Below are 12,150 nucleotides of genomic sequence, written 5' to 3'. Positions count from 1 at the left end.
GGAAACTGAGCAGAGGTGGGATTGGCATTTTTTTTAACGATTTTGTTAATGATTTTTCATAACATTTTAAATTTTGATTTGTATTAGAATCAAACCTATGAGTGCATAGTACTTGGAGATTAAATGGCCTTGAAATGTGTCTAATCTTGTTTCGTTGCTTCATCTCTCTGTTACAGTTTAATATACAGTGGCATACAAACAAAGTTGCATTTCTTTTACCACATAATTAACGGATGCTCTTTTTACAAGTTTGTTAAAGTATGTAAAACAGAGCTCAGTAATCAAATTTCTAATATACAAAAATGTGAATGCTATCAAAATTTTTTGCTAATTACATTTCTTTTATAATAAATTGTAGATGTCAGTACTGTACACTGCTAGACACAAAGAACAAGAAACAGTTAACATTAATGACTAATAGCAAAAGTGGATAGCCAAAACTGATGACTAATGACTTCTACAAACAGCAAACCAGCCAGTTAATCAAAGAAAATTGGTAAATAAGTCAGAGATCACTAGAATCAAAATTGAACACTTAATTAGCATGAGGTCACCAAGTGATTACAGAAGTGGGCTATAATAAAATGTGTGCATATTAAATGCCACATCAGTTGACTAGTTAAACGAATGTAGAAATTTGTTACTAATTTTTTCAACACTGCCAAAGGGAAGACAATGCTTTTTTCAGTGAGATAGGTCTAAACATCATCAACCCAATGAGAACCAAAAAGTTCAAAACAATCTTTTCCCAGAAAGTGCATGCTGATTGTTTTAATACGACAACAAGTTCACAAAAAAACATAAAACCACGAGAAAGTTAAAACACAAATTAATCTGGCTATTTGGTCATTCGTGCCAAGGAACAGCTACTGCTTTTATAACATAATAACTTGAAGTTTGATAGAAGAAGATTTACTTGGCTCCATTAGATTTCTGGTTATTTCCTAAATTGAACATGCATCTCAGAGGTATCTATTTTGAAAATGGTGTACAAATTAAAGCAGAGATGAGAGAGACACAGTTCCAAAAACAACTTGGAGTTTTACATCGGTTTTGTAACATTTGTTATGCAAAGTAAAAAGTGTATTGAAAGAAAGGAAATGTTGAGAAAGAGTAGATGTGAATAAAATAGACTTCAAACTATCTTTTTTTTTTTTTTTTTTATTTCCCCGATATATCTATTTAGGGTGGGGAGCTATCATGATGAGCACAATACTTTTGGAAATTCCCTTGTGTATGCATGCTTTAAAAACTAGCAAAAATCAAACATGTCATCAAGATATGCTGGAAGAGCCTAATGGTGGTATCAAGAAAAAATAGTTCATGCATCAATGTTGCAATTTCATCCATGATACTGAACAAATGAATCCTATCCAGACTAGCCAATAAGCCTGCAAAGTTCTCCCATGCAATGTGTTGAACTAATAGTTTGAATAAATATCTTGATAAATTATAAGCAGAGGAAGCGTTAGCATCCTTAATATGGTGTAACCACCTTTATCTGGCAATGAAATATATTGCAAATATCTACATGAAATCCTTTGGAAGAATACCATACACACACGCAAAAAAAGTGGATCACACATATAGTGTCATCTTCTTCATGTAGTATATTATCTAAAGAACTTTGAGTTTATCCTCCCGCTTGAGCAACATACATTCTAGAACCTATTACCCTGAAAGAAAACAGAACGCTTCCATTTTTTGGCATAATGCTATCTCAAACCAACATATGCATCATACTGAAAGAAAAATATGGGACACTACCTACAAACTGCTACCCAATAGAGAAACCTGCATTACCATCATAATCAGTAGACAACATGCTATATCAAAGTGACAAGAAAGAAAAAACAAGAGCTTGAATACTTAAAGGATATCTAATTAAAAATGATTACAATATGAAAGCAGTTAATTACAGAAAGAATATCTGGGCAGAAATCCAACAGTTAAGAAAACTGCAACTATAAAGGTGCTGTAACAGTTACACAAAAGTTGCTTTCACTATACTATGATCACAAAAGCTGCCTCATCACTGTTAGCAGCAGACAAGGTGACTTTTTTTTTTTTTGTTTGATAAAACTGTAAATCCAGCTTTGTTGCAAAGCTGGATTTACAGGATATACTGTGTCTGGAATTTGTTATGCAGATCAGATGAACACGAAAAGTGGAAAAAATTCCTGAGTGAACACATTAAAGATATACAAGAAAGAGAGCAACTAAATGAACATGATGAAAAAAAAAAAAACATTGTGTGATAGCATCAAAGCAACTTCATCAAAGAGGTATCTGAATAACTATCATTGCAACATATTCAATAACAAGTGAAAGGTTCTTATAAAACAGTTCAACTTTGCAAAAACAGAATATGAAAAGCAATATATCAACCATTTACCACAGAAATGGTTTGCAATAATGGAAGTTCATCATCATCATCATCAAATTCCTGCCATGTACCCTCAAGGGGTGTACAGGATATGACAGTACTACATGAAAAAATTACATCATTACTAACTTCCTATCTACAATTTTCCTCCAAATCAGTCTGTTACTTGTCAAGACTCCAACATTATCAGATCTTATATTTCTATCACCTAAGGCACTTTGTACCGTATCAATCCACCTATATCTTGGTCTTCCTCTGGGTCGTTTTCCTGCTAACCTGGCAGAGAACACTTGTTTTGCTAATCTTTCCTCTCCCACTCTATTTAAGTGACCATACCACCTGAGATTAGCTCTGCTAATGCATTCCTGGATGCTGACAATGTCAAGTTGTTTCCTAATATCCTCGTTTTTAATATGATATTGCCATTGATGCCATCTGTTCACGCCTCTAATCTTCCTCAGGACTCTCATATCTGTGGTCTCTAGTCTTTGGTCAAGTGTTTTACTTCTGACCCAGCTCTCAGATCCATAAGTTAAAACTGGTTTGAACACTGACCAAAATAAAAAATGATGGTACAACATAATGGAAGTTTGCCATAGTTAATATTTCTTTTAGCATTGCATCATACTTATGGGTCTTTGGTCAGGACTTCTTAAGTAAGAGTTGACCAAAGACCCATAAGTATTTAATAGCATATTAATCAACTATTTAATAGCATATTCCAAGCATCTCGATGAATGATGTGCACATTACCTTGTTAACATGAAGCCTCAAGATTCTCATAACAGAATCTGTAATGGACTGACATTTGAGTGATACAGAAATTGACTTTTATATTTAGCATCTCTTAAGTCTCTTATATTGTCTATTCTCAAAACAGACTTCTCTGGTTTCCTGAAGGAAGTGATCATGGCTACTTTGGTCCCACTACTGACCCATCTGAAATTTGTATCTTCACAATATCATATCATTAATATAACATTCTTCCTAAATTTTATAACAGGATGTATCTGTTAGCTGTTCTTCACATCCCTCCATCATGTAACTTTTTTTGTATGAATGTTTTTAGAATTACATCAGTAAGTGATAATTAAAACAGTAATCCACAGGAAAAAAAAATATATATATATTTCTAGGAAGAATGAAAAAAAATTTGTCACAAAATCAAAACAAATTTAATCAAGCAGAGACAGCTCAGGGATTCTAGATATAAAGCATTTATTATAAATATAATAAAAAAATACCATAAACATTACAAAACATTTGAACAAATGGAATGTTCAATGTAGTAATGCACTGTATAAACTGCAGGGTGCGGCATTGCAGCTCATAAAGAAAACATATTACTCTGCTTTAATAGCTCATTCCAAATATAGAAATAAAGCTAAACCATTTCAAATAACCGTTCAAAAGTTTTTAATATAAACAGTAATGGCTTTTATGCTTTCCTCAAGTAGTAAAAAAAGTTATTTTTCAGCATACACTGCTATAAACAAAAATGCATGTACAAAATAATACCAAATTTTTTATGAAATCACTCTCAAACAAAATAAAACATTTTATTTTCATACTGGCAGGTATCAAAGAGCAATTAGATCATTCCATTATTGTTTCTAAAGAAAGCATTCAAAAGATTCACATTTAATGACTACGATCAGGTACACGTTTTCTTGGGGCTGATTTGATAATATCATCAACACGAAGAATCATTTCAGCAGCTTCAACAGCACTCAGTAACATTTGTCTTTTGACAATATAAGATTCAGTGATACCTAGTTGTTCCATATCATCAATCTGTCCTTCATTCATATCTGAAACGAAGGGAGAAAAAATTGAAAATAGCATTATCATATATCTTTCCAAAATGAAATAACAGTCTGATGGAAAACAGTCTAGCAAAAAACCCCAAACTGTTTAAAGATATAATGCCTGATATTACAGTCACGACTAAAAACAAGTAATAATGAATGTATTTCATGAATCATATATATGTGAATTTCATGGTTAGTTAAGTTGTGATTGATGCAAAACAAAGAGTGTAAATATGATGAGAATACAAATAACTACTGCAATACAAGTTCACTGTATTACAAGAAATATTACTGCATTTCTTGAAAATACAGTAACAGCTAAAGATAGTTTTTACTGTGTACATATGAAAGCAATAGCATTTCAGCATAAAATGAAAGTTGAAGGTCATATTATGGTGGTGTGCATTTTAATTTAAACCAAAACGAAACCATGTTGATGAATTTAATTTAATAACAATCAAATATGTAATGCAAAATGCAAATATGTCCCACAAGGATACATATATGTATCCTTGTGGGACATACAGTATAATACATTCTGAGTACTAATATAGTAATAGTTTCCTACTGATAATTTTCTTACCAATTAATCTGTTTTTGTCACATCTCAATCCACCTAGAGCTTGGCTGTTCTGAGTATTTTTTCTTACCTAAATAACTGAAATATTTCACTTGTTCTACACCTTTATTGGGAATGGGGACTGAAAAATGTTTTCAATGACCCTACCTATTTTGATATTTGTTGTATAATGAAACTGGTGGAGCATTCATGACTAAACATATATACGTAACCACAGTAATAAGATTTTTAATGAGTAAATATTTTGTCTCCTTAGTATCATAGGACATCTTCAGTACAGTATTTATTCAAAATTGTATGTGATTCCTGGTATTGTTTGAATAAATTCAAACAATACCAGGAATCACACACAGTCAGGGTGCATGCTTAAAATGGAATCCCTCTATGTGTGCAGTAGCATGCTATAGGATTAAAACTTTATTTAATTTAATTCTATAACACGATATTGCATGCAGTTAGGGTGCATGCTTAAAATGGAATCCCTCTATGTGTGCAGTAGCATGCTATAGGATTAAAACTTTATTTAATTTAATTCTATAACACGCTATTGCACGCATAGAGGGTTTCCATTATAAGCATGTGCCCTAACTGTATGTGATTCCTAGTATTGTTTGAATTAACTGTACTGAAAATGTCCTATGATACTTAGGACAAAATATCTACTTATTAAAAAATCTTATTATTGTGGTTACGTGTGTATGTTTTTAGTCTATTTTGATAGTTTCTGTCTTTTTTATTGAGATTATCACACTAAGCTACAGCAGTTATTCAATTTAGTAACACAATCCTTAAGACTTGTACTGAATTTATTTAGGAACATAACACCATCTGAATAAAGTAAAGAGCTGAAATAAATATCTCCAAATTTGACACTGGACTTAATGCCAGTTTTCTTCATAATGTAATCCATATAAATAGTAAATAATAGTGTAAATAGTGTGCACCCTTGTCTTTAACATCTGATTTTAAATCATACCATCTTCTTGCATCCACTTCAATTCTAACATCTAATTTTACCTTAAAATATAGAATGAATGTATATATTACTCTGAATAATGTACCATTTAGGGCATAAAATTGTAGCATTTTGAATAGTTTTTCTCTTGGCATTATGCCTTTTCAAGATCTGGAAAAAAAAAAAATTTAAACAAAAATACTTATTATACATATAACACATTTAAACCAAATAGTCAATTTCTTGACTTTGTTTTAAAGTAAACATATGATCCTGACAGCCTTATTTGCCATTTATGCTGAATCAAGACTCCTGAATTTCTTCCGCATGTTTCTGTTCCACAATTTGCCTTAGCCACCCCCCACTTTTAAGTATGTTTGCATAAATATTACTCAGAACACTGAGTAAGGAAATTCATGTTTAATTCACAAACTATTTTATTTCCATTTTTATAGGTGAATACTATGATAGCTCTACTCCAAGCATAAGAAATTCAACTTTCGGTTCAAGCTTTGATATACAGTGTAGTCACTATAAAATTTTTATATCTTCATTTCTACACAAGTATCATTTACTGTGGCTTTACGTGCTCTAATTTATTGAGGAATTCTGTCTTTCATCAATTGACTTACAAAGCATTTACCTATTCAGCCAGTATATTCAAGTCCTCTTGCAAAGCCCACGACATAGCCTTTAAAAGAATGCAGAGAACTGAACAAGGCTTCTGACCTAATGTTCAATCCTCACCTTCTCGTGGTGCACCCTGTTGGGTATATACCTGGATACTGAACGAACGAGGATGGGCTGGCAATTTGGGATTTAGCAGACCAAATTGCATTCTTATTGGCTTAAACCAATATACAAAATGATGGTACAACACGACAAAATTTCATGCCGGCTGGGGCGTCGCCCGGTTAAACAAGGCCCCCCCCATTGTTGTTTTCATCAGGGAACCAGGGCGAACAGCAAAGTCAGCTACTGGAACAAATCTGAAATCACACCCCAACTCAACATCGCCAGAGTTAAAGATCGGTACTATAAACATAAGAAACCTGAATGGGAAAGAAATGGAGCTAGCTGAGGAATAAGATAAGTACAAGATCGACATAATAGGGGTGACTGAAACAAAAAAGACAAAAACTGTTGAGATCTTTCTGAGCAATAAATACAAAATGTTATATTCAGGCAATGACAATCAAGGAAAAGAAGGGGTAGCCATAGTATTCAACACTAAATACGAGGCTAATCTTCTTGAATGGCAGGCAGTCTCAAGTAGAGTGATGTGGGCAAATATCAGAATGGGGAACTGGACAATGGCACTTATTTGTGCCTATGGTCCCATAGAAGGCTCTACTAAGGTAGAAGTAGAGGAATTTTTTGAGGCTCTAGAGAAAGTTACTGACACAATGAAAAAGGAAAAGTTGGTCCTTGTTGGGGATCTAAACAGCAAAGTAGAAAGTGATTGTCAGACATTCAAAAATGTTTTGGGAAAATTTGGAGAAAACAGCAAAGCTAATATTAATGAAATATACCTGTTGGATTTCTGCTCAGGACATGGAGAGAGGCAAGGAATAAGAAAAGTCTCATTGACTATGTTATTGTTGATAATGATGTTTTCTCCCTGGTGCAGGACACCAGAGTGTACAGAGGATTTGAAATTGGAAGTGATCACTATTTAGTCTTGAACAGGATAAAATTGAATTTCATATCGAAAAGAATGACATGCAAGAAAGTTTTAAAGCAAATAAAAGTTGAGCAGCTCTCAGATATGAACTGTAGACTAAAATACACAAAAATTATTGAAAAAAAAATGAAAGTTTCAGAACAAGAACCAAATCTTCAAGAAAACCCTGACTGATTCAGCCAGAGAGGCATGTGGTGAGGTTGCCTGCAAGGATAGAAATATCAGAACTCCATGGTGGATACAGGAAGTTAAAGAGGCAGTGAAGGAAAAGAAGAAAGCATATCAAAAGTTCCTGGCAAATAACTCAGCTTGTGCTCTTAGAGAATACAGAGACAAATGTAAGAAAGCTAAACACTGTGTAAAACTAGCTAAACAAAAGTTATGGGATGACTTTGGCAAGAACATAGAAAATAAATATCAAGAAGGTGGTAAGATATTCTGGAGGTTGTTGAAGAAGCTTAGAAATAGAGGAAAGAGTGCTGTAAAAGGAGTTAGAGATGATAAAGGTGACATGAAAATGGAAGAAAAAGATATTCTTGAAGTATGGAGTAATTACTTCGAAAAATTGCTAAATGAAATAAGCAGTGATAGCACAGTGGTAAAAAACACTCCACAGGATACAGTCAGGAATACATATCCATACTTGATGTAGGAAAAGCCAAAGGCTTGAAATGCACAAAGGCAGCAGGAGTAGATGATATCTGACCAGAAATGCTGAAGTATGGTGGTATAAAAGTCTTACAATGGCTGCACTGCATAGTTCAGAAGGCCTGGACAGAGGGATGAATTCCTGATGATTGGAGTAGAGCTCTAATAGTACCCATATATAAAAAGGAAAATAAAACAATGTGAGAATTACAGAGGTATTTCTATTTCCCTACTGAGTGTTCCGGGCAAGATTTATGCCAGTATACTTGAGAAACAGTTGAGAATAATTGTGTGAAGAAAAGCTTGGCGAAGAACAAGCTGGATTCAGGCCAAATAGAGGCTGTCAGGATCAGATATTCACTTCACGACAAATAGTTGAAAAGCATGGGAATATAACAAACATCTGTATTTAAGTTTTGTCGATCTGGAAAAGGCATACGACAAGGTGCCAAGAGAGAAGCTATTTAAGACACTACATGTTTATAGTTATATGATGTCAATGGGGCATTATATCAAGCAATACTTAGTCTTTGAGTTGCAAGTCAGCAGTTAGAATTGAAGGAAGAATTGTTAGTATTGTTATTCATTATCTATATGGATCACATTATGAAGGAAAGTGGTATTAAACATGATATCAGAATTGGAGATGTTAATGTCAGCTCTTTGCTTTATGTGGACGATGTTATACTTCTAAATAAATCCGCTACAAGTTTGCAAGATTCCCTGATAAAAAACTGAATAACTGTTGTAATAGATATGGTATGAAGGTCAGCAATAAAAAGACAAAGACAATGAAAATAGGTAGAATCATTGAAAATGTCAACTGTGTTTTGAATGGGAACCTGTGGAACAAGTAAAACAGTTCAACTACTTAGGCACGATTTTTAGTGAAATTCCCTGATTGTTATTGCCTGAATATAACATTTTGTATTTATTGCTCAGAAATATCTCACCAGTTTTTGTCTTTTTTGTTTCAGTCACCCTTATTATGTTGATTTGGTACTTATCTAATTCCTCAGCTAGCCCATTTCTTTGCCATTCAGGCTTCTTACATTGATAGTACCGCTCTTTTAACTCTGGTGATGTTGAGTTGGGGTGTGTTTTCAGATTTGTGATGGGGTGACGCTCTGCATCCTAATTTTGTGTTCAACGGATCCTCGTCTCCCTTGGAATCTCCTTCCTCTGATTCTCTTGTCATTAGTTTCCTCATCTCATGGGGCTGATCTAACTCTTCCAACACCCACTCCCTTTCCTTAGCTACTTCAAAACACTCATCTAGGCCCTTTGCCTTTCTTACGCAGGTACTGTCTTGCAATCTGGGTACGAGCCCCGATTGGAATTGTTGGAGTGCTAACCAATCAATGTGGGCTTCCTCCTCAGGTGAGTCCTTTAATTCATGAGTGAGTGACAATACCCTGTTAAGGAAGTTAGTTACCCTCTCCTCTTTCTCCTACAAGCACTTGTATAAATTTTTTAGCGTTTGATTAGTCCCTTCCCTTTTTGAATATTTGAGGTAAAGTATCTCTCTAAACTTCTCATAACTTAGGGTCCTTCCTAGAATGGGATGTGTTTGGAAGAATTTCTTTGCTTTCCCTATCAAGGTGCCGCAAAGCAAGGCTAGAAGTTGGAATTTGCTCCATCTACCCACCCTCCTAAACTCTTCAGCGTATTTGAAAAATAACCCTATATCATCAGAATCTTCTCCAGAGTACTGAGGGAGAATCTGATGGGGTCCCACCATTTTAAGGAATTCTAAATTACTTAGTTCTGTACTGGTTGGTAGCGACATGGTTATCCTTTTTGCTTACAAAGTTTTTTTCAAAATTTCAAACTTTCCCTTCCAAAATTAAAATCCTTTCTTTTCTTCTCATGTGTGACTGACACCACTTCACTGTGTTTGATTAATTTATTCCCTTTTTAATAGATCAAACACATCCTGTCAACTGCGCCATTTGTTATGGCTTGTTTTTATTTCTCATTTGTATAATGCTATCTTGATTTAATGATCACTACCCTTTCCCTTACCTTATTATATATATTGGCCTCTGTCTGCTATCTTTGATCCTTATATATCCCTAAATCGTTTGTCTAACACTGAGTATATGATCTTACTGCTTGTCTGACAATTTCTAAATTTTGGGCCCCCAGAAAATACCTATTCCCTGATCTCTATAAGTCATTCACATTTGCTCAGACAAATTTATTTCTTGTGCCAGCCTGGGCTTTAAGGACAGAGTCAAACTCACTGAGGATGGTTATAGAGCATCAGATGCTACTAATATAATTCGCTTGAAATCAGAAGCCGTAGGTTTTCCTTTTGTCTGTTTGCATTCATGCTCCCCCTTCCTCTCTTACTTAGGATATCCCAGCGCATGTATATGATCACCAGGTTCATATTTTTATGAAGGGTCTAGGTCAGTCAGCATGGTCAGAAAAGCAAGCATAGAAGGTAACAAACAAATTTAATGAATTCATAATTAATTGCAATACAAAGACAAAATTGAGTAATTATCTCATTTACTACAGTTACATTAAAGTATAAACACACTAACTACAATACAAACAGTTCTTATTCTAATTTGCCAGTTGTTATTTCTTTTAAGACATAGTTAAATTGTGCCAAATGATAAGTATGCTCATTTATGGATATCTTCTGTTAGACTCTGGAAAGGTGACCTCATTTAGAGCGAGGTCGCCCGTTTCAGATCTAACAAGATGATGTTATACTCCTTAACAAATCCAGTACAAGTCTGTACATTCCTTAACTAAATTGAATAACTACTCTTATGAAAATCAGGAACAATGAGAACATCAATTGCATCCTGAATGAAGAACCTTCAGAACAAGTGAAATATTTCAGCTATTTAGGAAAATTTTTTAGTGAAGATAGCAAATTAAATATGGAAATAGACAAAAGAAAAAATTTACATGGAATAAGACAGAAATAAGTCAAAACAACTAAACTAGATGTATTCAGGATTTGCATATTAAGCAGAAAAGATTTCTTAACAGGCTGAAATTCCTTAAAATCTGCAGTAATAACAATATTATCCGTATCCCAAGAATGAAAAAATCAATTTAGAACTAGGAAATCTAACATATATCTAAAAAAAGATCATCACTAGCACTTCTACAAGAAGGAATATCCTGCACCCAATATGTTTTAGCAGAAATGGATAAAAAACTATATGACTGTCATTTGCATTTAGTAATACACCTTCCAAAAGATTTATGCCTTTTAATGGATAGACTAACCTTGACTGAGACAGAAAATGATGCAAAACAGATGATCATGTTAGAGAAAAAATTCACCAATCTCATGATGAGAAAGTAAAAATGAATCAACAAGCAATGTCCTCAGTAGATAAAACAGTAAGCAATATTTCTTCACATAATTTCTCTCTCAAATGGAGCAAAATACATTAGCCTAAGAGCACATAGCTAAAGTTGACACAATGGCAAATATCAAAGAATTTATATAAAATTTCAAGAGATTCTGCATGCATGCACACACACACACACACACACACACACACACACACACACACACACACACACACACAGAAACCATTCTCATTCATTTCAAACCTCTGCTAGAAATTTCTAAAATGCTGAATGCAAGGCACTGACTGAGCATTCTTCAAAAAAATTGAGAACAAAGCACATAAAGGAAATGTGACTACAGTATTAGATAAAATATGTACATAAATAAGATAAAAGAAACTGAAGGAACTACTTAATGAACTCAACACTTACAATGAGACAGTGACCCTACATAGGCTATTCATAACAAAACTGATGATTTAATAAGAGATCTTTTTAACTGGTCTAAGGAAATCAAAGAACAGATCACTTTAAAACATTCTGTTATTTCATTTATCTAAGGTGTTCCAAAAATACACAAGGAGGGTATGCCACTTAGACCTAAAGTAGATGTAAAGTAGATATAAATAGATGATAACATTCACCAAAATATTACCTTTGTAAATATTAATCCATTCTCCATTTCAATATGTAGGAAAAACATAAACATATATCAAAAAACTTCAGGGTTCATAAATCAAATAAGACATCAAACTGAATCTC

General features: G+C 33.7%; 1 protein-coding gene across 1 annotated transcript in view; it reads right to left on the bottom strand.

Moving 5' to 3' along the window:
• Nucleotides 1-3,580: 3,580 nt before the first annotated feature.
• The window catches only part of CCT2 (chaperonin containing TCP1 subunit 2), a 112,461-nt gene continuing 103,891 nt past the window's right edge, over nt 3,581-12,150 (bottom strand). Inside the window, exon 10 of the mRNA XM_090413212.1 lies at nt 3,581-4,197. Within this exon, the coding sequence (XP_090269338.1) occupies nt 4,028-4,197 (170 nt within the window). The 3' untranslated portion in view covers nt 3,581-4,027. The remainder of the gene's footprint in view (nt 4,198-12,150) is intronic.

The sequence above is a fragment of the Typopeltis vanoorti genome, chromosome 23 (assembly GCF_054136105.1).
Source record: "Typopeltis vanoorti isolate ZY-2024b chromosome 23, IOZ_Tvanoo_1.0, whole genome shotgun sequence".
In the NCBI taxonomy this organism is placed as follows: Eukaryota; Metazoa; Arthropoda; class Arachnida; order Uropygi; family Thelyphonidae; genus Typopeltis; species Typopeltis vanoorti.
The sequence above is the reverse complement of the archived record's forward strand: the minus strand, read 5'-3'. Positions and strand labels throughout refer to the sequence as shown.